General features: G+C 37.2%; 2 protein-coding genes across 4 annotated transcripts in view; one reads left to right on the top strand and one right to left on the bottom strand.

The window, feature by feature from the left end:
• Positions 1-1,022: 1,022 nt before the first annotated feature.
• On the top strand, positions 1,023-5,880 carry LOC109860917 (proclotting enzyme-like). 2 transcript variants are annotated; one of them, XM_020440337.1, is made up of 8 exons: positions 1,023-1,185; positions 1,957-2,102; positions 2,219-2,349; positions 2,427-2,521; positions 2,881-3,202; positions 3,635-3,879; positions 3,970-4,130; positions 4,358-5,880. In XM_020440337.1, exons 1-8 carry the CDS (start codon positions 1,095-1,097, stop codon positions 4,517-4,519), a joined length of 1,353 nt encoding a protein of 450 aa, XP_020295926.1. In that variant the 5' UTR covers positions 1,023-1,094; the 3' UTR covers positions 4,520-5,880. The 2 variants fall into 2 exon arrangements, with proteins under 2 accessions (XP_020295926.1, XP_020295935.1); XM_020440346.1 differs by lacking the exon at positions 1,023-1,185 and adding an exon at positions 1,653-1,873.
• LOC109860905 (atrial natriuretic peptide receptor 1) overlaps positions 5,229-27,463 on the bottom strand; it is a 78,233-nt gene continuing 55,998 nt past the window's right edge. Inside the window, exons 17-23 of one of the 2 annotated variants that reach the window (XR_002250899.1) lie at positions 20,586-20,735; positions 17,597-17,789; positions 16,070-16,244; positions 14,541-14,639; positions 10,266-10,357; positions 6,550-7,866; positions 5,229-6,464 (exon numbers count right to left, since the gene is read on the bottom strand). Coding sequence is in view for 1 of the 2 variants with exons in the window: in XM_020440324.1 (XP_020295913.1) it covers positions 7,219-7,866; positions 10,266-10,357; positions 14,541-14,639; positions 16,070-16,244; positions 17,597-17,789; positions 20,586-20,735 (1,357 nt within the window). In the remaining variant the exon portion in view is untranslated. Of the gene's footprint in view, positions 7,867-10,265; positions 10,358-14,540; positions 14,640-16,069; positions 16,245-17,596; positions 17,790-20,585; positions 20,736-27,463 lie in introns of both variants that reach the window. The other variant, XM_020440324.1, reaches the window with a different exon arrangement.

Here is a 27,463-nt window from a genome sequence, read left to right as displayed (position 1 = left end):
ATATTTCAAACGAAAGAATTTATATTCAGTATAATTCGTATGTAAATTCCTTCTTCTTACGTGACTGTGACGACGATGCAAATGGAAAAATTACTGATTTATAGACTATTAACAAAGAAAAAGAGAGAAATAGAAAGAAAAAGAGTCTTTCTCTCTCTTGCGATTTTCTTTCGCGCTTGCTCAAGTTTTTTTCGTTTACACTAAGTTTTTGTTCTTGATTTGTTTTTTTTTTCTTCTCTAGACATTCGCTGTTTTTCTCTTGGTCAGTGAGAATCTCTCTTGCGATCTCACCATGATCAGGCGGTGTTCGCCTGTCGACCGTTTAATGAAATGTCAAATGGAATCGAATATTTCTCGAGTTACCGGTCGTCCATTACTCGTCGCTTCGACAAGTGCGCGGGCCGAGTATTCGCATGAATGAATTAACCTTTGTTCGGACAGGTCGCATGTAATTTCCTTCTATCGTCTTCACTTCCACTAATCGGTTCCCGAAGCGGTGCCAGTCTTTGTGCCAATTACGCGGCGTTAACGTAGCGAATTTATCGGACGATCGGAGCTGAAAGCAATGTCACATCAAGTGGTACGCTGTCACACGCACCGAGTGTGAGTGTCTTTTTAGGTAATTTAACACGGCAGTAGTTTACGTAACAAGTGTTTTATACCGATAAGTGACAAATAAATTGTTAAGTAAACTTTTTTCAAACTTTATATAATTTAAAGAAGTGATTTTTTTTATTGCGTACTTTTTTATTGCTGCCTATTTTTTTTTAAATAAAATATTACTTTTAAAATATACATATACACATCAATGTTAATAGAATAATTAATTTACTGCAAGTTGAATAAATAGCAATTATTAATCAATGAGAATAGCTTTGTTCTACACTCTACGACACAAGTATCACAAGTGCCTAATGGAAGGCATCTAGCTTGAAGAAATGCTCACAAGGTTGCATATAGTACAGGCGTGTGTGTATATAAGCGAAGGTTTTGCGTATTTCGAAGTCATTGTCTTCTTGGTTGTCGAGGTTTGCTTTGCTAAACAGTCATCGCGACCTGGCTATTGTCATTCAATGAGAACTGATTAATTTAAAATGTGGACGTTCACTACTAGCTGTCAATTTGTGTTGTTGTCTTTTCTGTGTATTTTTCAATATTGTCTTCCCACCAATTCCAATGCTACAAGTGAGTATTATTAAAGTACACTGTTAAATTACACTGTTTCAAATCTTCTGTATATACGTAAAATTAGCAATATTATATATTGCAAATAAAATTTATCGAAACTACTGAGTTAACTTAGTGACGCGTTTTAAACGACGACTACGATATTGTTTTACGCGAATATGTAACGTACAGAAATACTTATAATTAATAGCAAAATTAATAGCAAATTAACGGCAAAATACTTATAATTAATATAAAAAAAATCAAATTATATGTATGTTACATATGTAGATTTATATTAAAAAATCTTTTGTAACATATTAATATTTAACATATTAATTTTTTTTAATACTAACTATAAATATTTTTTGTTTTTCTTTTACGCATATTTGTAAAAAATATTATTTACAAATTGTAACAGGTCTCTTGTGGCATTATTTTATATCCTACATTTAAAAGAGAAACTTAAGCCTCAGCATGACATTAAGATATGTGCACTTCTCTTGACCGCAATATTTTTCAGCGTATAAAATTTAAATGTACAATCCCAAACAGGCATAATATTAAGCGACGTGTCGCGGTTGAATAACAAATCGAATCTCGGTTTCAAAAGTCACGGGATACATACCTCTTTTCAGCGGAAATAATCAAATGATGTTACACCGAGATGTGGTGTGTGTATTTCGCCAGTTCCGTTCTCGACATGGTTCTCATTAAATTTTCACACACATGTCTACTTATTTACTACATGCAGCGTGATCGTGAATACATGTGTAATCTATTTCTTAGATCCGACGAAGACTTCCGAGAATCCGGAATGGAAGACACATCTTCGTCGCAACTATACATCTCGATTTCCTGATGTGTATGAACTATATCCGTGGCTTCGACACAAACGATTTGTCAGTTTAGGTCCCGGAACTGTGAGCAAACAGGTACGCGCGTTTTTGCCGAGATTATTACAATAAAATATTCGTTATTATAATAGAAATTTACGAAGAGAATTTTGTTAAATTTCGTCAGACAGCGAGCTTTTATTTGTTTTTTCTAGAAAAAATATCAAGCTTGCATCGCGCCGGGCAATCAGAGCGGTCACTGCGTACACTTTAGTGGATGCGTCCTTGAGGAATTCCGCTCGAACTTTGAGCGATTCGCGAATTACATGTGCATAATCGAGCAGACGTGAGTTACGATATTGCTCTTCACGCACCAATTGTTCTATATTTATTAACGTTTTTTTTTTTTTTTTTAATCCGTAGGTACGTTGGCGTGTGTTGTCCGGATAGTGTCGCGACAGCTCGATCAAATAAAGCTTTTAATGACGATTTAGCCAGCATGTTACCGATGATAGCGAGTTCGTACAAGCCTGATTATTTGAATTTAAAAAACAATTATTTCTCTGCAACAATTTTAATAAATTAATATTATTTGAACTACGTTTTTTTCCTAAAAGAAGTAACTTGAAGCTTATAAAATATTTTTGCATTTTTACATTTTTATACGAACTACTCGCAGAGCAAATGCAACTGCACACGAATGTTCCATCGATCGACGTATATAACACGCGTATGTGTGCATATCTGGCATGCAAGGAAAAGCGCTACAGACATGCACTTTCTTGATAAATCTCAATGACCCGTCGAGTACCGTCCGCATATGTTTGCGCGCAGAAAGTGCAACGTACCGTGTACATATCGTACGTTTCTCTCTTAGGTCTCGACAACAACACGGAGGAGTGGGAAAAAATGTCAGAAAACGACGAGGCGAGTGAGCCATCTGCCGACGACAAGGATGACACAATTTTACGGAAGGACGGCACTTCAACGCAGACAAAAAAGGAGGAAACGAGAAAATCACAAAAACGCGGATGTGGCATGACCGCAAGAATGAAGACCAGAGTTGCGGGTGGTCAACCGGCCGATCCCAAGGAATGGCCGTGGATGGTGGCTTTGCTCAGACGAGGCTCGATTCAATATTGCGGAGGTGTGCTAATTACAGATAGACACGTTCTTACTGCCGCACACTGCGTTTATAGGTAAATTGTTTGGTAATCAAAAATGTTTCTGTGTAATGTAATTAATAAGAATTCGAAATAACAGCTCTGAAGAATCAAACAAATAAACATGAGTCAATTATAATTACAACGTGAAAATAATATGAAACAAAGAGAATACAAAATTATTCTTGACATTTCGTAGTATTGCAAGTAACGGTTTCGGACACGACGTATTCATATATTCTTGCGGAGATCGTATTTGTAAGCGTGACCACGCTTAGACTTTATAATGTACCGTTTTCGGTACGTATATATATATATGTATATATTTGTATCTATGAGCTCCGAGCCTCTCTGACTACGTAATACACGCGCGGGATTCGTTTGTCGCGATCAGAAAATAAACAGTTACACGATGCGACTGATAAATTACAGTTATTCCGTGTGTGTGCGCGCCTCGTGTCTTTTCAGATATACCCCGCGCGACATCACGGTGAGACTCGGCGAGTACGATTTCACCAAATCCGAGGAGACGCGAGCGCTGGACTTCGCGGTGACGGAGATACGAATGCACAGAAGCTTCAAGCTGAACACTTACGAAAACGACATCGCTATTATTAAAATTCACCGACCTACCGTATTCAACAGCTACATTTGGCCCATCTGTCTTCCTCCTGTCCAATACTCGTACGACGATAAAATCGCGGTCGTTACCGGTGAGCGAGAAGAAAAATTAAAAAACAGTTTAATGAAATGTGTTAAAAAAAAATAGAATTGTTCTCTTACAATTTTACATTTCTCGCCAGGTTGGGGCACGCAGTATTACGGGGGACCTGCTAGCACAGTGCTGATGGAAGTTTCATTGCCGGTGTGGCCTCAAGAGCAATGTATTCGCAGCTTCACGCAACGGATTCCGAACACTACTTTGTGCGCCGGCGCTTATGAAGGAGGTCGCGACGCCTGTCAAGTGAGTTGATAATTTATTCAGCTAAGTATTAAACGGAGTATTTAATCGTATTGCCAAAGCGCTGAAGTTACAGTTTTGAGGCCATCTTCAAACTATCTTCTCTAAATAATTCTTCTTCGTGTTTTATGAGATTTATTAATTTTTAACGGAGCTTAATGGACGTTGAGAAACATGTACACGTACATATTTACGTATTATTAATCTCGGTAAACTGCTCTTCCCTTCAGGGTGACTCGGGCGGTCCGTTGCTGCATCAACTCGCCAACGGCAGATGGGTCAACATAGGAATTGTATCTTGGGGAATTCGCTGCGGTGAGCCTGGATTTCCAGGAATATATACTCGCGTGAGCTCTTACCTTGATTGGATATTTGCGAATGCCGTATTTTGAACACTGCCCACATATAACACTTCCAGCTACTCTCTTGTGTGCTCCAAAGTTTTTCTATATTATATTATATATATATATATATATATACTTATATATATATAATATATATGCATATACTTTTATACACATATACGTCTTTCAAATTTTTCGCGCGGCGTGCTTATGCGAGACGTGCGGAGCTCGTCTGATGAAAATCGCGATTCTCTTAACTTGGATCAATAATACGAGCTCATAATGCCCAGGTGGAACGTGGTGCAGACGTACTTTAATAACTTTTTAACCGGGACGGTTGTCGATAGTAATTAATTAACGAGTCTTGAAAACGATTAAACTTTATTTCCGGAATATTTCATCGGTACATCGGTTTAAAAGAGAGATTGACACAGATTGACACAAAAGTTCACTCTTATATTCACGATGCGTCACACGCGCCTATTTCGACTTCCGCCTTTTACCCACCACCGCAAGTCTGCAACAGGGCGACCGAGAATTATCACCAACCGCGCCATTATATTCTCGTTCATACATTAAAACATACATCAAACATATGTATGCAACCGCGACCGCATGTGCACATTACCCCGCTCTCTCTCTCTCTTTCCTTTGCGCGTGGTTGTATGTACGCGCGCGTGTCTGCACATGAGTATGATCGCTCGCAGGGATATATGCACTCACGTTCGCCGTTATTTTCCAGACATAGACTTTTTTCTTTTTTTTTTTTTTTTTTTTTGGTTTTTGTTTTGCGAGAGGCCCAGCCTCCGATCGCACACACGAGCGATCTTAAATATCTATACAGCTATGGTAACATTGTTGCTTTTTAACCGTTCAAATACAGCATATACATATATATGTATTTATATAGAATCTAATCTCGTAACATATACATGTATTTTTTGTATACATATATATCATTGATTTTGTTTTTTATTCTCTTTGTTTTTTATATATAGATTTTATATATAACATACACCTTACACCGTGTTGTAAGTACGGAATTCTGTGATGCGCGTGCGTGTGTTTGTGTACGTATATGTGTACATGTGTGTGTGTGTGTGTGTGATGTATCTCGCGTTGCGCGACAGTATAATATTTGTCATGTTGGGCATGCAAACGCTATAGCCGATTTATATATCTCGCGATGTTTGCTCGGGTGTTTTGCAATCCTAAACGCATCTAAGAGAAACAAAAACTTGTTGTTTTTTTTTTTTCAAAATAAAACAAAAATGTATATGTATATAGACTGAGATATACTGTACGTACAAAACTTGTTTTGATACCAAGTACAATAATTTATTGATAAAAAAATTGTAGACCTTTTCCCAAGGTTAATTTTACTAATAAATATTTGATCTCTCACACAACGTGGCAAACATTGTGATAAATTGTACCTTTAATTCTATTACCTTGTTTTGTGTTCCAACAGATGTAGACAGGAAAAGTAGAGATAAAACTTGATGAATAATTAGAGACTTAATTACACAAGTTTAGCGGCAAAAAATGATAAAATATACATAATTTTTAATTTTTCGAAGTATCTTAAAAAAAAAAAAAAAACAAGGACTAAAATAAATTCGACTGTAACAGTCTTCGCGATTAGACTTTTTAATGTAAGATTTATTTTCGGCGGGATTGATCGCGCTAAGCCAAGCCCGTTGCATTTTTGTGTGTTGCAAAATGACTCACGCCGATCACTTATACGCGCAAGAACGACGGCTTGCTTCGGTTTTTGTATAATAAATAAACCGCGTGAAAAAGCGCGCATGAGCGCTCGATATAATTTAATACTGTGTCCATGTACAAGAGACGAGAAAAATATATCCGGCTAAAATACGTCACTCGTATACCTTTCTACGATTAATTGCTCTTTTTTTCAGGTCTCTCTTGATTCAGACTATTCAATTCAAATCTGTTTATTCCTTACTATGCGATCCGGTCATCGTCACGCCTAAAATATCAAACATTTAAGAATTAAATAATTAAGTAATTATTAACAGAAAAGTTGTTCCTTGTAAGCGTATTACGTTATTCACACTATATATTATGTAGTTGGCAGGATGTGATTTTGTAGAACCGCGACTCCAAGTTCAAATTTTTAAATTAATCTCTTCTTCTTATATCGATTTGACGTATATATTTATGTATATATATATATATATATCAATAACGCGAAAACAAAATCAAAACTCTACAGTTCAGACTCTGTTATTATAAGTCAGGATTTGTTTTAGCAAAAAACAAATTTCCTATTAATTAACTGATTAATTTTAGAATAATCTAAATTATTTGCTTTATACTTAATATATACATATATACTTACTGAAACAGGCAACAAATAAACAATCAGTCAAACGAACGTTAAAATGAATTAACGTATGTCACATAAATCCCATAAAACGAGATAATTCTTGTTCCAATGCGCGTTCGCAAGTTCATTTCAATAATCGCTAAAACAAAGAATCTTAATCTCAAAAACATCGGCGGAAATTAAAATCCACGAATAACTCTTGAATCTTTTTCCTTCCACAAAGAGGCCATTCGTCTTCTCTTCATCTACATAAGTACTTCACGTGAATAATAACTACGCAAAATTTCACTTTCCCACCAATGGACCCAAGTGTCGGTCGGCACGCTTCCCCGCGCGGTACATCCACGTTGTGTTAGGATATTCCCCCGCGGCGGAAGGACACCTCTTAAGAAAGCTAAACTCTAGGAACCGCGCCCGCGGGCAGAAGTAGCGGGGCGTTGGGACCGCTCTCGGCGTAATTAGGCATACTCTCGGTCGCCGGGTAAACTTGGTGCACGGAGTTATTGGCGTTCGACGGATTGCCGGTCGCGCGATTGCGAGACGGCGACGAGTTGCCGATCGGCGTCGTCGCGACGACGTTGCGCGACGTCACCGATTTCGGGGCGCCGTTCCCGGTGAGACCGCACGCGGAATTGGCCAGCAGAGATTTCTGGGGATTCTGGATCTGAATCGTAGTCGGCGGTGCGCAAGTTTGGACCGATTGCGTTCGCGATTGGTTCGTCAAGCCGGGATGCTGCGGTTCCTGCGGCCTCTGTTGGCTCTGCTGACTCCTCGTCGGCTGGATCGATTGCTGCTGGGTCGCGTACTGATCCGATGGACCTTGAAACTTGTGCTGCTGCTGACCGACGGAGGCGGCGGAGGAGAGAGCGCGTTGTTGATCCTGTTGCTTCGTCGGCTGTGTCGTTTGACTTTGCGCGTTCACGGCCGGTTGATCCTGAAGAGTCGATATCTGGCCGATCGTCGTCGTGGGATTCGCCTGTTGCACGTTGTTGTTCGTCGTTTTCTCCCCTATCAGCCAATAAGTAGTCATAGGGCCCTTACCCTGCGAACAATCAACAGAAGCCGAAGATTACTTCAAGCTGGAGCACGAGACGAGACTGGCTCTATTGAATTATGCGCGAAAAAGGAAAACAAAAAAAAAGTTTCTCTCTTGCCGTGTTTTTTATTTTCGTCTCACTCAGAACTTCGTTATTTTAAGTTAACTAAATTAAATCAGAAAGTCATACCAGCAAAATAACCGGCTTCGTACCAAGTTCTATGCATAATACGCGTAGCTCTCCGAAGGATTTCATTTATAAAGCCGCTCTCTTTCTCTCTCTTTCTCTCTGCGACCTTAATTTAATGTAGAAAAGAAAGTAAAAATTATATTATACATCGCGTTTTTTGTTATGTTGCGGCATTCAGTGCTGCATTTAATCCTCAGAGTGCTGCGTGTAAATATTCAAATCAGCGATAACACGGACGCTGTCCAACCGTTATCTGTATGAGGTATTGAATTTTAATCCCGGCCAACAAGCTCCTCGACATACCTGCCTACGTACGCGTGAATTGCCGGGCGGGTTTCTCCACAGCGGCATTATCTTACTAATTAACTGCATACCTGCTGCAGTGGCGCGCGCTCCCCCTCGACCGCTGAACTTTGACCCGAATTGCACGGTGAACGATTCAATCGCCCGCCGTCGATACGCTTCCTAGTTGTCTGTCTCGTTGCGCTCGCACGAGTGTACTCAATCGACCGTCTAATGACAGCGACTTCGATGACGTTCATGCGCGAAGTATCGCACAAACCGATCGGGAATGATTGCGCCATAACAGCGTGACGACACATGTCACATGGCTAAAGATAAGCGAAACCTTTGTCTGGTTGAGAGCCGCGGAATTATCCTCACACACAAAACGCTTTACGAAACGCTTCGACTCGGAATAATAGCGAGGCTCTAGTGCTGCATCTTTTTTCACTTCTTCTATTACCGAGCATCTTCGTGAAAAGTCTTCGTGAAAAAGTAATAAAAATAACACGAGATAATCGACATAAGACGCACGTCAACGATCAAAAACGCAAGGTCAATGTCTGTTATTTAAAGCAATTACCGTTTGTGCATCCCGACGTCACAACTGTGTGTGTGTGTGTGATTTGACGTAGTCGCAAAATTGTCGCGCGTCTTTATCGCGTTATATAGAACGACTGTGCAATTTCGACTGCCGAAACGACTGCGCTGCAGCCAGTTTATGTGCAAATTACTCTCTTCCGGGAAAACGGAGGTGAATCGCACCTGGGAGCAAACGTGCACAATTAAACACGGAGGTATTAACGTGTGCTCGGTTACAGCACTTTCAAATATGTCGCGCACGTCACGGGAGATGCGTTCGCAGAAACAGAAATAATGAAATCACGCCCGCACACGTGCGCTGAGCATGATTGCAATCGCCGCGATCCGCAACTCCCAACACCCCTAAGTAGTTAAACACAATTGTACATCAAAGTTCGGGATAAAGGAAAGTTGAGAAAGAGATCCCTTTGTCCGAAGAGAATTGACTAGATTGCATGCTTCAGAAACTAAAATAAAACCCGAGGAGAAGGATCAAAGTTAAATTAGGGGAATAAGCAAGACTAAATAAAACAGAAAGAATTTAAATTGCTAGAATATTAAACTCCGCAAGAAAAAATAAATGCTAAATTTGATTTTATACAGAAAATAATACACATTTGTTTTCTCTATTCCTCCAACATTTTTAACTTTTACTTCCACCTCAAGAAGCGTAATAAAATACTGTCGTAATACAAAAAATTGCGTTTAATTAATTTTATATAATTGTTAAAAAAAGATATTTTTCACAAATGGATTTTTATAACAACTGCGCGGAATATAACGAAGCCGAAGGAGCTGTTTTACTTGTCTCATAATAATAAATTAAATACGAATGTTCGATGTTAATAATCATTATGACGGAATATGAAACAAAAATTAATAAGCGCTTTTATTACTCATCCGTTATGCGTGAGCAAAAAGTTCGCACTGCATATGTAGTGATTCTCTATGTGATATAACGAGATCGTAACTAGGACACGCTCGCGCGCGCACAATGATTATCCGCGGGCGTTCTTCTTTTCACCGCGAAATGCCAATCGAGGGTAAACGAAAGCTGCCCTCCATCTCTTGCCGCTGCCACTCTCTCGTGGTTACGTGACGTTCGCGACACGCGGGAATGACTATCAATACGTTCTACCTCGATAGCAATTTGGTTTCTTCTTTACATTCGGGGTTTCAAAGAAAGGATCAAAAGATTCTCTCTCACAAAAGAAACAACGGCGACCACATTACTTGTCATTAATAAAAAAAAAAAAAAAAAGAATAATTAATTTTTCTCTATCCGAGTTCTTTATAGATATCTCTTATCGTAAATCGTGAAAAATCCAAATGAGACGAATAAAGCGCTTACCTTCAGTACGACTTCTCCTCTGCAGACGAGTTCGAACGTGCCGAAAGTATCCAGGATTTCCTTCGTTTTCGGGCTGACGTGAATCTTTAAAGCTGTCGCAGAAAACAGAAAAAAAGCCAATTTTGTTTTAAACATGTCCTTTAACCTCCCGCATCACTAACCTGTGAGATGCTCGTTTGACATTACAACGTTTACTATTATAAGATGATCGATTAAAATGTATTTTTAGATTTTTTTGTAGATTTAGCAGTTGCTTCGTTAAATATAGGTACATCCAGAGAGTATGAGCAATCAAAGCGGAATTTAATGCTCTTAAATTTTTTTTTATACGCGCGCGTAAATTCTACAAAAAATTAAATTACAAAGAAACAAGAACATTTAATTTTTTTGTGTTTATCTTTCTCTTTGATTGTAATAAATTTCTGTTAAACTGTTTTATATCAATTTTTAACGGGCTTGCATTTTAAGACTTTGTCGTAAAAGCACCGTTTGATTCTATTTTTAGAATTAAATTATCAAACTATTTCAAAAATACAATGGCGGAAAAAGGGCACGCTGTGCTCTTTTCTGAATATCGTGTCTCAGACATCGAAATGTGACATTTTATCTACCGACGTAAAAGGTTTTGGTTCGTCAGAAATTTACGCAACAAGAGGAATTTTCATAGTGACTGCACGTAACGCGAATAAGCTGGCCTTTGTGTCTAACAGCTTCCGGCGGCAGTGCATTTTGTAGTTTCAACGCTGCATCGTGTGCTGCGAAACTACATGCATTCTATATGCCTTTCGTATACGCGCAATTGCTTCCTCATTACGCGCGTGTCGTTCTCTTCATTTCTGAATTATAACTACGTGTGCTCTAAACTTTGATTTTAATTTCAATAGACGGGTTGATTGGAATCGATATTCTCGTAATTAAATATCGAGTATGATCAACGATTTCATAAACGAGCGCAAATTTAAAGTGCTTTTCGAGAGTGAAGTGCTGAAATAAAAAATATTACAAATAAAAAAACACATAATACTTTTTTTTAACCTATTCAATTTATTCTTAACTTTTTGGGTTTTTTTATTTATGTAGTATAATTTTAGTTTTTTATTCTATTAATTTAAACTTCCAATTAAATAGCAATTATATCCAGCACACATGTCCAGAGATATGACCAAAGCGATGCGTATGCATCCGGATATTTGCTTATTCATAGGAAAAAAACGTTTGTAATTTCAAATAACAAAATTTAAAATAACCGTGGAATTCTGCGACATAAAGAATAATCAATCTGTATTGTTTTTTTTATTGTATGTTTAACCTGCAAAGAATTATCCCAGCTGTTTGGAAAAGAGTAGAAATTTAATGTTCGTATCGGAGAAACAAAACGTAATAATGTTAAATGACATTGTACGTCGCTTTCGTTAACTTCACAAGCTCACATGACCTTTATGTAATAGAACGTCATGACTCGATTTATTGTGACGTGCGAGCGAGCAGCATCAAGACGACCGTATCAGAAGAGCTAAGAACTTAAAGCCCTTCAACAACATGTAAACTTCGCGCGTATCCTGACTACCAATTAATTTCTCTCTATCAATGAAGCCGCACAAGTTTGAAGCAAACGTGATAAAACAGTCAAAATAAAAAAAAAAAAAAAAAAAAACAATTATGATCATGATCATCTTTTGCATATACACGCAATTTTATGTATGTCACATATAAATTGAAAATCTTAATAAAAACTTTACCGATTTTCAATGTTTTTAATTTTCTCTTCAGCGAGACAAAGAGACCGTAAATTCCAATTATCTATAAAATAGCCGTAACGATCGTGGATATATTTTATGACAACAGAAGGTATTAGAGAAACAACATATATAAGCTATCAAATACTTGCAAAGTGATTTTTATAAAAGCTGTCTTATAAACTTTTGCGCGTAAATACTGTGTAGCAAACATCAATAAATAATTCATATAAAATAGCCAGTTTTGTGTAAACCTATCGTGTATTTTACCTATCGTGTATTTTACGACAGCACATAAAATGCTCGGGTCACAACTATAAGCTTGAAAAGTAAATTTTATTTCACAAACTTTTGCGTGTAAATCTCTCTGTGTGTGGCTGATATCAACAAATAATTTGTGCTCTTCTCGAAATACGTGACAAGAAAATATAAATTGTGTCAGACATATCGGCAAGTGTGTTTTATTTCGATAATTTTTGTTTTCAAATGTTTTGTTTTCAAAATGTTTTATAGTTTTTTTATCAAGTTGAACAATACTTGATTTCTCGATTATTTCCAATTACGACAAGAATTGTAAGCGCGTAAGAAAAATAACAAAGCACATTGCGTAAAAAAATCAAGGTCTTCACAATGGAGTGTTACAAAAGGATGGGAACAAAAATTGTGAGAGACAAATCAATCTACAGTTCGATGGCCACACAACCTAACTAATACGAATAAATTGGCGACTATATCACGTCGTCTCGAGCTGATCGCTCGGAGAAAACTTTTAATGGAATTTAAAGCGATAATAAAGTTACACCCTCCAATCGGAACTTCCGGCGAGCGCGAGTGCGCAAGTTCGATTACGGGCACGACCGAGAGGCAAAGCGAGCGATCGCAAATATGCTAATCCGATATACGTAATTTTCGTATGATCTCCTCCGTTTCTAGAGCAACCTGATTGCTGTCTTTCTAACGGAAAAAGAGGGAATAAGGTTGTATTACAGTCGAGCGCGATCGATAGCGAGCGAGTGTTTCATGTTAAATCAGTTATGTAACTACATCATAATGAATCAATTACGCGATGTAATATGCCAATTATTACGCGTAATAAACATCGTATCATAGAGCACTGCGTCGATAATTGATTAAATGCGCGTATTCGGCAGACGATATGTGTGCGTGTGACTCTTGAATAATTGACATATTTTACTCTGTGATGTAATCAATCTCAATTTTGCATTCGATCGATTCCGATTGAACCAAGATCTGACGCGTAAAATGAGAGCGTAGGAAACAAAACAAAATCCTCATCGAAAACTCTCTCTATTAGATTAGTATATTTTATTTCGTTAGAGATAGATAGAAAAAAAAAAAAATATGCGCGCGGGAACGCAATATTTTTCATAGTTTTCTCTCGCACACGCGCACACATATGTGTGTGACGTCGTATTAAATAAATAAATTCTAAAGTTGCGCGCGTGAAATTTGTTGCAAAATAATTAATTAATTTTGTGATTAATTATCTCGAAATGTGACGTTTTTGCGCATTAAGTTTGTGCTGCACGCACGCGATAACGCGTCAAAAAAAAAAAAAAAAAACAAAACAGTCCAGCGCTCGAGCACGCGTCAAACGGATTGAAACAGATAAGAAATCGCATATGCACCAAAGTCTAATTTTAAAATCTGGAAAAATTTTATATGGTGTAATTCTTTCGACGTACAAAACACGAGCTCGAGGAAGAAAACTCGATAAACAGCCGCGTGGCGCCTTGCGGTGCGTCCTTGCCTCGCACGAGCGACATCGGCACCTAGATTCTTGTGCGAGGGAAAAGCACTCCACCCACGCGACATTAACCGACGACATTCGTGCGTGCGCCTCGTGAGCTGTTTTGCCGGTAAACGAGATACAGGATGCAATCAATTTTATCAATAGCGTGCCGTTTCTTTCGACAATAATCAAAACCCTCGTGTCAGGTCGGTGTCAAAACCATTACATTTATGGTCTCGATGGCTTACTACCGAGAGAAAACATCGGATGCAAATTGATTCCAATTAGGATTATCACTTGATTTGCCCAGAATATTACCGTCGCTCGATTTTAATTGTAATTATTACTTGGAATTATAGATAAGCGCGAAATCAATCAATTGCGCGATACATTTGTAATTAATCGACAAAATGATAATAAGTTTCAATAAATTAATCAGCAATGATATAAATACGTGTGTTTTTGTGTGTGCATGTGTATGTGTCTTCGGATTATAGGAATTGTTGCTAAAATGAACATGTAGCTGCAGCTAATCAATATTTATGGTTAGACTCATACGGTTAACGTTCAATGTAAAATAAACCGAGCATGATCGCATCTCTATGGAAACACGTGAACCGGGTCGATTTTCTCTTAAGCGGCGACCTTGCCCTTGCCACACCTTTACTTCTCCCCTTTAATTATCGCTCGCATCTATAACTTTCAACCTCCTACTACTAGTTCTCCCCCATTACACCGTCGACAAGCGAAACCTTTCTTCCCGGGTATGATTGAGCAGTTAATTACCTTCTCCGTTGCTCTCCATTCTAGAGGCCGTATTAACCGTGTCGCCGAACAAGCAGTATCTAGGCATTTTCAGACCCACCACGCCAGCCACGCATGGACCTGCAATCACACGCGTGTAACATTTTTCTTTGTCGTTCGCCAAGCTTCCGTGAAAACAAAATTCATAAGCTGTCCGATGAATGATGACGCGAGGTGACAACAATAGCAATCACTTCGACAATTGAATTTTTCCTTAATTGAGAGAAATTAAATCTCTCTCAAATATAATAAACAAATATAAAAATTTTATTTTCACCCTGTAAAAGAAACAGAAATTTAAAAAGTATCTTTTTTGGTGTTTTAAATGTCGTTTAATCATCTTTTTTTCTTTATCAGAGACGCGTAATTTTTAGATTTTTATTCCAAAAAATGCCATGTTTTGTTAAGTATCACAAACACAATTCCACACACAAATATTAATTCTCTGTTCTTATGACAATGAAAACATTTAATTTCAATGACGGGCTTTTAAAACTTTAATGAGTAATTGTTTCCACGAATCTACGAGCGCGTAATTTTATCTCGCCGAGTGAACAACGTTGTATTCCAAATCCATTTAAAAAGCAATTAACCGCGGAAATGATAGCCGACCGCTCGGCGTATATCACATAGAATCGCTTCTGCTCGCCGAACTGGTGTAATCTAAGTTTTACGTGATCGTGAAGGATATGTGTTGCTCCGGGAACGAGCGTGTGACATTGGCGTCGGTCAAGAAAAATTTGAGCGAGACAATGAAATGAGATTCGGAAGTGGTAGTGGTTAGTCTAGAAGATTCTCGTCACGTAATAACACGAGTGTAATTCTCGAGAGAGTCCGCATGCCGCGAATTTATAAATTAATGAGAGAAGAATCGAGGACGCAATGGCGTTATTAATCGGAAAATGCAATCGCTCATTCTTTTATAACGAACGAACAGTTTGCCAATGTTACCAGCCGTGATTCTATTTTCGACTCACGTTTTTCGTTTTTGGCATTTCCCTCGACGTTTTCCGTATTCCCCTGAAAATTAACCTAACCGAGTAATGGTTCTCGCGGCAAACAAATTTTTTTTTTTTTTTTTTTAATATTGCGCTAGATGTTGGTTTGTTGAAGTTGTGCGCGTTTGCAACGTCCGCACCTAAAGCTCGCGTTTCTGACCTTTGCTTCTGTGCGAGCGAAAATCGATCCCCCCGTGTCCGTGGCGCAAAAAGCAAATTTATAACACCGTGTATGTAGCAGAGATACAAAACAAGTGGAAGAAATGTTCTTTTCAAAAATATAAAAGTTTGTAATAACACACGAGATGTTATACAAATCTCCCGGCGTGATACTAAACTTCGAGAGATCGAGAGAAAGTTAGAGAAGGTCTGAAATTCTCAGATATATTATAGACCCGTACAAGGCTACAATATAAAGCTTGGCAGAAAGTCCGAAATCATGTTAGGACTAATCTTTATCCTCCCCACATACACGCGTGCGAGAAAGAAAAACATGATAAAGTGTTGACTCACCGGAATGCATGCCAATACGTAGCTTCAATTGCTCGGTCGGCCTATGGCGAATGCTGAACGTCATTACCGTGTCCCTGAGAGCTAAACTCATCCTTGCAATCTCCCTGGCGTGATTCATGCCGTTTCTCACCGGTAATCCCGATACGACCATGTAAGCATCCCCTATCGTTTCCACCTGAAACAAAGATCGGAACAAATGATGCCGCTGTATAATCTCAATAAAAAATTTAATATCACCCGAGAGTGTACTAAACTACGATTTGCTTCGTACAATATGCGTCAGTATTATTACCCTTGTTTGCCTAATTTTATTATGTATATTAAAAAAAAAAAAAAAAAACAAGATATACGTTGAATTTATTTCCCCCCATATACGCATATTTTTCATACAAAGTGACGTAATTGTGAGAAAAAAAATATTTCGCAGAATAAATATTTATTTGTTCAGCAATAGCACTAGAGTTTTAAAAATATGCGTAATACTGAAATAAAACAAATAGAATAAATGATAACATCTATTTTTGCTTAGCAATACATTTTTACACGTAAAACATTAATGAAAAAATAAATACACAAAGAGAACCGCGCAAAGTGTACTTACATCTGATATTTAATACTGTGAAAAGCAAATAGAGAGAAAATAAAAGCAAAGAACTTTCGAGAGTGGAAACAGTGAGACGAAGTTTAAAAAATCCGTGATTAAAAAATAATAAAATTTAAGAAACTACACACGAACATATAACATATTACGAAATAACGTGTGTGCGTATGTGTAAAACTGCATATTAATTTAAGATAAATTTTGCTGAAATATATTCCCTAAAATATATTCTCTGACATTTGGCACAATTAAAATTCGTTAGAAATTTATTTTATTATTAGCACGTTTCTTCATATTATTCGTTCACGGAAAATTGCGTTGCTGCAAGAAATCAAGGGCAATTTGTTTTCTCGGTATTGACATGCTTATCTTCCTCCAGTCGGTTTTAACTGAATATCTCGCGGATAGGATCTCCACGTGGAGGCGCTTCGTAAATATAGAATTAGGAGATCTCTCGAGGTTGATTTAAAGCGAAATACGGCATGGTAACCACGTAACGCGCTTTATTTTCGATGATCATTTAGCCTGAAGGCAGAAAAACGCAGAAATAACTACGCAAAAAATAACTACAAAACGAAAATGCGGGAGAAAAAAGAAAGATTAACAAAGACTGAGAGATCGAACGCGAAGTTTTCTAATTGAACGCGTCGGACTCTCGCGGGAGAAAAAACTTGTGAGAGCTGCGAACGAAAAGCGTTCATCATTTCAACAAAAAATAGCGCCTGAGAAAGTTGGATATTGCGAGCGTGACGCCATCCTCGCGCAAGAGTTTAACGCCTTCGACTTTTGCTGCGTCTTTTCTCTTTCTTTCTCTCTTTCTCTTATTTCTTTTTCCTCGAGACAAAAATAATATTCACCCATTCAACCGAGGGTGAAATCGTGATCTACATAATATTATGTTTTCCCGGAAACGGGTCAGTACTCACTTTGTAAACGTCAAAGTTCTCGATAATGGAGTCGAAACACGTGTAAAGATCGTTGAGCAGATCGACCACCTGCAGCGGCGTGCTCTCGGCCGACAAGCTGGTGAAGCCCACGATGTCACTGAAGTAGATTGTCACTTGATCGTACGTCTCGGCGATTACGCTTTGTCCGAGGATCAGTTGCGACGCCACCGATCTGTTTCAGCCAAACATACGTCTTTTCAAGAAAAACAATAACAGAAAAAGTCTCTTGAGGGAATGAGACAAGGTGTCCTCGAAAGTGACAAAACATGTATATTATTTGTTTCAAAATTTTTAACTCTGATGACTTCATTTTTTTTCCCGAAATGCTTAAAACTTCAAATATTAATTTCTTCCGTATCAATTTTCTCAAGCGGTTTTTTTTACCTTAAAAAGATAAATTTTTTCTCCTCGATAAATGTGATTTCACAGATTTAACACGTTAACTTTAACGGAAGATAAAATAAACCTCAGAAATTAAGTAAAAAATAAACTATGTGCAGTAGACACTGCATATTAATGTTCCTTTAAAACTCTTCTCTCTTGGAAAAGTACATAGTGCAAGTGAAGTAAAGTTAACATTTTTTTACTTCCTTTGAAAGAAAAGAGGATAGTATTACACTAGCGTACTCTCACGTACACACTACACAATTACATATGTGCGTCACATTAAGGAAAGTTAATTTTCCACGTTCATTTTTTTTTCCCCCCGATGAAATAAGCTAAAAATCACGTGCATCGAGAGGTAGATAATAAAATGTTGCTATCCAATTACAGGCGGGAAATCAATTTCGGGTCGCTCGCAAAAATTGTCTTTTACGTGTATTTTAGGTCACGATCTAAAATCGTCACACATTGGGCAAACGCGCGACACGGATAATTCGACGTATAACGTAGATACGTAGACGAATGTCCGAATATATGTACAGAGCGTTAACACTCGCGAGGGTATACGAGCTATGATAAAGTTTTCAAAGCTCCGAACAAAATTCCATCTCATGTACCTCGTGCGCTCTCGTCTCTTTTATCTTCGCAAAGTTCATTAAGTTCTACCTACTTGCGCTGGCGAACAGTTATACGAGCCATGTTAACCGCGTACACGCCGCAAAATGAGATAGTTTCGTTTAACCGAGAGCTTTCAGCTTTGCACGCACGTACATGTGTACACTATACATTATCCGTCCTTTGACGAGATAGCTCTCCATAAAAAAGGAAAATGTTACTTCTGCGCGCGCGATTTACAATTGATTATCTTTCGCGAACAACGCAAAATTTATATCAAATTATTTCCGCCGCTTATGTTTTGCGAAAATAGCGCCCTTTTAGACATATGACTAGTGTTTTTTAAATAAATGGAAAATTCTAATTATGTTGTAACGCGCAGCGACACACGAGGAATATGTGCAACGATAAGACGCGTATTACATAAGCTGCTCGTATCAGCAATTCATTCCGAGTTCCCTTGCGTTATGCCCGTCATCTCCGCGTCTCGTGCAATCTCGATACAAAGTAACACCGTATAATTATGTTGCAGTTCTTCGCAAATTACGTTCTATGCCGATAACGAGAAAATTATTCCGTCCGTTTTCTTACGACAATTCCGTTGTATCTTTACTTCACGCAATGGCGGCTTCTATTTTGTTCTCTCTCTTCCTTCTTCTCTCTCTCTCTCTCTCTCTCTCTCTCTCTCTCTCTCTCTCTCTCTCTCTCTCTCCCTTCTTTTTTTCATTTTCTTATTCAGATCAATTTCAATTTTAAGGTTGACCAACTTTCGATAACCTTCCGTTCGATCGCGCCTCACCGCGTGAGCAAATCGATTTGACCGATTCATTTCATTTCCATATCACCGCCGTTCAATTTCACGCTCTCTGCAATACGTGGACAGATTCTTCAGATTGTAACGCGACTGAATATTTTCGCGCCGCGATGTCAAAGGCTATATACACAGAGTAACCGCATTCATTGCAAACGTCTAATTAGTGGTTTTAAATGCTTTGGTGTGTGGGTTTGCTATATAAAACGAGCGCGCTCGTGTACATTTATGTCCGACTGATTTATTCCCAGTAGGTATCTTGGATTAGCATATTTTTGTCGATACAGAAATCCCGGTAAATAATTCACACACTGTCGCGAACGCCGGCACAAATGCAAATAAAAATTCAATCCAAACCGGCCATAAAACAAATTCAAATTCCAAACACGAATAAACTATTCGAATCACTCGGATAAGCAAACTGTATTATCGAAACAAACTCTAATATTGAATTTAGTTGTCAACAGAAAAAAACAACGTGTCAAAAAAATGATAGAAATAATTCTATGCAGATAGAAAAAAAAGTGAAACGAGAAAGCGTTACATCAATTTGCAGACCAATCTCTCTTGTGATTAATTTAAATCTCTCCCGTCACTTTGCACAAATGTGTTTTCCGATTTTGCTTAAATCGATTGAAAGCAATGTATCTAATTGTTTCTGAATTTTTTAAAAACTTTTTACATGACTTCTATAAGTATGTTCTTCTATACACTGTTCTATAATTTTATTTCCGCTTTTTCTCTAATTAAAAAAATTAATTCCGATTTAGAAAAAAGTGATATTGTAAAAGTCTATTCTTAATCTGTCTCAATCTATTCTTAACGTTTCAGTAGTTCGCATTTTTCTTCTCTTTGCGATTTCACAATTTCTTTGTGACAACGTGAAGCAATTTGCAAAATTAGAATGTTGCAGTTACGATTTCATAGAAAGAAACACGCACGATCAATTTTAGATAATAAAAATCTTTTCCCAAGACGGAAATCTTAGACCGTAGAGACTGTTTCAAAGGTATTTTCCAACAATAATTGACCATTTGAATATTTATCGTTCCTAGCCAAACACGAAAGATACTCGGAGTAAATTCTCAACGGTACTTGTCAAATACGACGGTTTCCGATGAAAACTTTGCTTTATAGTCGCATTCTGCGGAAACTTACTTCGGTAGTAACTGGTAAAGGAGTTCCTCGCATTTACGTTTCTCGTCGAGATAATCCGCCGTGCGTTCTTCCACCAGCGTTTCCAAGTTCGTAGCGTACTGTTCCATACGGGACAGCAAATTGTCCAATATATTGCTGCTTTCGTAGTCTCTGAAACAGATACACGCGCATTCTCCGTAATATTTATTCTGTAGTTTTGATGCATATATCACAGTGGAAACTCAAATAGGAACGAAGCTAAATAGATATATAATGTAATATATAAACACACATAAAAAAAACCTCGTATATGTCGTGTTATCGAATAGTTTCGTCGAATGGCTATGTATCATCTGCAGGAAAAACGAAATTCCGCAAACTCGCAAACTATTGTTCAGTTTAGACGCAAACGATCACCGAAGCGCGGAAAATAGGATAAACCTCAATCGGAACACAGCGAAGCTCTTCGCAAAGACAATTAATCCAATCGCAGTATGATTGCAGTCGGACAAACGGCATACCTATATCACACAGGTACAGAGAAACCGATATCGGGGATTGTTTGCGACTGTGATTATTGATTCTGCTGTAAGTCATCAAACCGAGGTATAACCGCTTCGCTTAAGATATTAGTAAATCGAGTCGCTTCCTCATCTCGGAAGAGTATATATTTCTTAATAATAACACAATTTGCGTGCAAATTAAGAGCTTGTTATGAGATTATTCTATTTCATTTTATTTAAATAACTAAATAATTAAAAAAAACATTTCGCTCTCTCTTTCTTCTCTGTCTTTTAAATCCCTTCTGACACACAGCATATTATAAAAACTCTTATAAAAACCATTTTCCTTCTTCCATACTGTAATACGTATACATTTCAATAAAAACTCACAATCCGACGAGAAATCCTCGTTCCCATTTGGACTTCTCAGCACAACATGAGAATTAGGAAAAGAAAAGAAAAGCTGCTTTTTAAGAAAAATAATGTTCCAAGAAGTATATAGATGTAAGATATAAGTGTAAATGTGTGTAATCTTACACAGAAAAATTAATGGATTTCTTTTCAGTAGATATTCTTTTTGACGCGGAATGTGCGACGTTCAGAAGATCAAAAAACTGTTTTTTTATTTAAAAAAAAAAAAAAAAAAAAAACAGTGACAGCCCATCGTACAAATGAAGGAACAGATCAGCTTTATCATCGTTGTGCAATGTTTTGAAAAAAAATATACAAGTCACATTTCTATCGACGCAATAATGCGCACACCATTTATCGAAAATTAGTTCTTGTCTATTACAGAGGAATTGAAAAATGCGCACAAAGAGAAAGAGAGAGAGAAATACAGAGACAAAATCGATACAATTTCTATCGCCTTTGCGACTTTGTTTAGTTTTAGTCGCGATATAAATGTAACAAGGTTGTTACAGCTACAATTCGATCAATTAATTTGATATTAGTTCAATATTCTTTCAAAGACAAATTGTTTTTGTATAAAATTATTATCTTATTTCATGTATGTATATTCTGTGTAAATAATATTAATGAATGAAATAAATGATATTAACAAACGACATTAAATGAATGTTTTTTTTCTTATAGCGGTCGATTAAACGACATAACGATTAGTACTTGTACTTTGCGACATTATTAGGGAAAACTCGTGTTAATCTGGCTTGACATTTACATACATAGCGTAAAATGAATACTGCGTCATTATTACATTTGCCGACTCACTTTGCAACGCTGGAAAATTTTTCTGCTTGATTTTGGACAGAAGAGGGTAAAGTTTTGTACACAAGAACTCTTCTAAAACCTCCGAAAAACCGGATATATTCACGAAGTTTCTGTGCGACCATTTCGTGAACAATATACCTCTTAAAAAACTACTTGCGTAACTTTTTCTTCCTTCCGTGACCTTTTCTTTCAATGAGCGCTGTTCTCGAAAGGATAAATGCCGTTTCCAGTTCGCACGGATCTTTCGTGAACAACTCGCTTTACATCTCGTTTGCAATAATTAACCAGCTTAAATTATTTAGTTTGCATTCGTAATAATATTACTCGGAGAGAATTCATTCTTCAACGGAAATATGAAGGAAGCTATACTTATAATTAATCCGTGCACATATGAGTAAAATGTTGGAAAATTAAATAATAAAATTAAATAATTAAATAATTAAATAGTATAATGAAACAATATATAGTTTGAGAGAGAATGCGAGAAACAATTATAAATTTGAATTACAACACGCTGCGCAATTTGAAATTATCTTAATTATTATATTATATACTTTAGATACAATAAGTATTATTTCATGAATTATGAAGCGCTGATACCGACATAAATATACCCGGCACGTTCGCACACAATGTAGGAAGGTGAGTCCAAACACGAACGAAGAAAAGTAGCTTCTCGTCCGCTCGACGAAAATGCTAAACATATTGCTGTGCCACGCCAACGTAATTTATGAAACGGAAAATTCTTTGATACGTGTCTCTTTGCCGGAAGAAATGTCTCAAGGCTTTACATTAAATTGTTCGCGATTACATTACGTCAGCAAGTAATTTGCATAGAGGGGAGAAAAATACGCGGGAGATAAAAACTCAGTAATTTTTCGCGCGCATGAAAAGGTAAAATCAACAATTTCATAAATAAAATTGTAATACCAAAAAAACGTTTATATAAATAATTCGATAGTTAATTTCTACTCTCTCTCTCTCTCTCTCTCTTTCTCTTTTTTTATGATTTCAAAAATAGCGGTAAAAGTAGCGGCAAGATATTTCAGTAACTTTGACACTTCTTTATTTTCTGTAGTAGTCAGCCGAACGTTTGCGAAAGGATCTCGCGTTTCACTTTGCCGACTTTAATGTCATCAGTCGGCCGGAGGCTTTTACGCGCCAGTTTGCGTAATTTCCTTTACAAAGTATATGTATCGAACACACGTAATTATCTTGTTCGATCTAGAGTTCGCGACTCGCAGCGTGGCGCGTGTCAGCATATGTGACAAAGTCCACGTTAACTTTAAGCCTAAGTCTATCTCTTCGTGTGTATATATAGAGAATATATGTGTGTGTAGTAAGCATAGTTGTTCAGAGTAATGTCGCACATGATCGTCTCTCAAAGACATCGTAACGACATTAGTGTTGGAGAAATTGATGCGCCCCATGCTTCTGCGCCATGAAACTTGAATATCATTATTTTGTGACACTTTTTGCCTCTATGTGTGTGTGTGTGTGTGCGTGTGTGTGTGCCAATTGGATCAGAGAGCTTTTATGAATATTATTTTTCCATCAAAAGTCTTTTCCCGTAATAACAAGGACTGAAAGAGATTTGCTTTTTTGCAGTAAAAATAATCTCAATAATAGTCGAAAAATCTGTAGATTACAGAAAAAAAAGAACGCTCAATCAATAGAACGTGAAAAGATGATATTAACATATGTATTGATCAGCATTTTGTTCTCGCGAAACGCTACAGAAATCGAAAAATTTTTATGATGCACTCTCGGAATCGAGAGTAAATTAAACTTCGAAAAAGGGAGCGATAAGTGACTCTGAAATATGTGTTTTTATTTGAACAAAAGCGAGCGTTGGCTGCTGTGACATTTTCAAAGTTACATATAACTTGTCAATGAAGTTGAACGCGCGCGCGTGCGGACGCAACGCGCGTGCTCTATGATGTGCGGATGAAACAAAATGATGTTTGACGTTGTACAAAAGCGAATAAGGGTGAGAGAAAGTGTGTGTGTATGTGTGCGCATGTGTGTGTAGATTGGAGCATATATTGCTTGCAGATACGCGCAAACAAGCCCAACCTTCTATCTCACGCACACAAACTCTAGTTTAAATCACGCTGCGACATTAGCTCGATTCACACTGCCATCGGCAAATTTAACAAAATATAAAATATACCGCACAGAAAACAATCTTTTTTATTTTTATCAAATCGAAAAAATTACACAAGACCACGTTTCAAATTTCACACAAAGAACCCGATAAAACAGACTGTACATACACAAACTTGTTGAATAATCAATTGCTTCTCTTTGACCACAAAATCAATGAACATGAGTAATTTGCTTTATTAAAAACAATTGCAACAATTAAATCTTTCTAAAACCGCGTGAATCGCATAACAAAACTTTACGCTAAATATTTATTAGCCTATAAGAAGAGCAATCCAATGTATAATCCATAAAACGTCGTAAAATAGTTAATATTTTCCAATTCAATTTCACGACTCGAATCGAAAAATAATACAAGAGAGATTCTTCTTTGTGCGAGGCAAGTGTATTAGATATTCTTCGCGCGCACATCGTTGCGCGGCCTTTATAAAATATGACGTGATTTATAATGTAATATCGGTACACGAGAGTCATGCATAAAAGTCTAAGATGTCTTACGTAGGAGTCAATCGTCGTATAAAGACGATTTCTCTCGCAAGGATAATGAGAATTAAATCCTAAAGAGAAACTTTCTTAAGATCATCTTTTTTTAGAATCGAGCACAAGATACATTAAAGAATTCTTTGAAGTTGCGCGACACCGTTTCGTACCATTGTCGCAATTCTCAAAAAAAAAAAAAAAAAAAAACTACTGGCAAACTTGGCCAAAAATTGTCACACCTTGTATATTCAATTTCAACTTCGCCGTTAGCGCGCGTAAAATACGACAGGAATTCTACTCAAGTGCGTGATCGATGACGATCGTTTTCTAGCGCGCTCTTCTCATTTTTTGCAAGAAACACGTTCTCTCTCTTACTGGAAAAATTCTTCTTTAGCTCTCATTTATCTTTTAATTTATCTTCTCTCTTCCATCCCAGTTTCATCTCTGTGTACGTAAGTGTGTCGCGAGCTTTTTTTTCACGACTGTATCTCTTTTCGGATTATCTCTTCCATCTTTCCTTTTATTTTTCACGTGACTCTCTCGTCGATTCTTTCTGCATTATACCGATAATTTAATTACTCGCATAAATGAGACCAAAAAGATGGAAATACACCAGACATTGGAAAATAGACGAGCGAGAAATATTAAAAAACAAAAAAATATATATCATACAGAGAATATATACGTGGCAAATTATTGCTGTCGCGAAGAATTCTCGTCTCTTTACGTAGCTCAAATAACTTCCGATGCACCGATCAAAGGAAGTGCACGTTTCGTTGCCAGAGTTCTTATTTAGTTACGGTGAAATTTTTCTCTCGCGGCCTCAATCCCCCTGTCGTCGAACGCAAAGGTGATTTCACTTTAGAGCTATATATCGCGCGCCTCAAAAATCTTTCGATAATAAAAATTTTCCTATGAAACGACAAACGTTACCGTACGCTCAAGTTCGGCTTCGATATATCGCGATGAGCGAACACATCTCAAATCTCGAGCATATATCGATCGCTTTAATCTACCACCGCCAATCACGTATTTCCCTGCAGCTCCAAACACCGAAGATGATCAATGCATGTGTGCCTCTCTCCTGCACACATCCCTTCTGCCGTTTCGTTTTTTACACAAAGAAGTATTCATTCGCGTACCGCGGGGGAGTAGCATATTACGATTGGATACGTACGCGCAGGCTCGCTTCCGCAGCTTTACGAGTTTTGTCTGCGACCACAAAACCACTGCAAAATGGAAACTCGGCGTATAAATATCGGGGAAATGTAATGAAAAAAAGTTCTACCATTGAAAAAGTGCGTACGCGCTTTAGCAAAAAGTCCCGGAAAATCTCTTTGTTAAATGCGATCATCAAAACGCGAAGGAATATACCGCGCTGTCTAATTTTTGCGCGAACATTGCATTTAGTACGATTATATTAAATTTGCTCATCTTGTATCTGCTTTCTCTTTCTTTCCTCTTGCACATTCGTGTGTTCCCCATTTCCTAAACTTCATCAACTGTTGCGCACACGAGACTTCGTTGGACACAATTAGTTTCTCCAATATATTAATCCGAAATAACTCACACTGAGCTTTACTTTTATACGGCACACATTTATAGTATTGCGCTACTGTATATTCATGTGAGAGAACTATTATATGATCACTTAATATTCCGCTTGCACATTGTGCGCGAAACAATGCATCTAGTATGTGTGTGTGCGCGTGTGTGTCGACGACGATGTGGAAATTTAATAATACGAATTTTATCGTTCGCGCGTTATTAATAAATTCACGAGATTAATCTGCGCAATTTATTGAAAATAAATAAAAAAAAAAAATAAATAAATAAACGCAAACACACACAATAAATATTTCGTTCTTATTAACGATTTGTTCGATTGATAAAAACTTATCAATATGCTTTTTTCCGATGTGCGTGCTAAACGTATGATAATGGTATGCAACGATTCTGACATAAAAATTATGCAACAACGTATCCGCGCCTGTAAATACGTGCAGCATTTTTCCTGAAGATAATTGTGATTAATTAGCGCAATCATATTCCAAACAATTGCGATAAATACCAACAGATACATACTATATATCTGTACTATGTAAAAATCACATTCTAAATAAGTATATATATATATTTATAAGTATATATATATAATAATTATATATACAAAAAATGCATATCTAAACAAATTCCATGTCTGATTATAAATAACTTACATATAATTATGTGTAAGATATATTGAGACGATCTCATATACAAGATGTCCCACCTAACTTGAGCATCCTAAATATCTCGCTCATTTTTTATGATAGAAGGATAGGAAAAGGATCATTATTCAGTTTGAGGAGACAAATACTGTAATAAACAAGAATGTTTTGGATTCTTGACCTTGCCTATCACATCGCGAGGATAAAAATATGTACTTTCAGATTAAAAAAATGACAATGACCTTGAAATCTTAAAAATGTCTCCTCGAAGTGAATAATGACTCTTTTCGGCATCCTCTTATCATAAAAA

Source organism: Pseudomyrmex gracilis, unplaced genomic scaffold (assembly GCF_002006095.1).
Source record: "Pseudomyrmex gracilis isolate BER0280 unplaced genomic scaffold, ASM200609v1 scaffold_8, whole genome shotgun sequence".
Classification (NCBI taxonomy): Eukaryota; Metazoa; Arthropoda; class Insecta; order Hymenoptera; family Formicidae; genus Pseudomyrmex; species Pseudomyrmex gracilis.
The sequence above is the reverse complement of the archived record's forward strand: the minus strand, read 5'-3'. Positions and strand labels throughout refer to the sequence as shown.

Coding starts and splice junctions, on each gene's coding strand:
- LOC109860917 (XM_020440337.1), top strand. CDS start 1,095: ATGTGGACGTTCACTACTAGCTGTCAATTTGTGTTGTTGTCTTTTCTG. Junction 1,186..1,956: donor CACCAATTCCAATGCTACAA/GTGAGTATTATT, acceptor TCTATTTCTTAG/ATCCGACGAAGACTTCCGAG. Junction 3,880..3,969: donor TAAAATCGCGGTCGTTACCG/GTGAGCGAGAAG, acceptor ATTTCTCGCCAG/GTTGGGGCACGCAGTATTAC.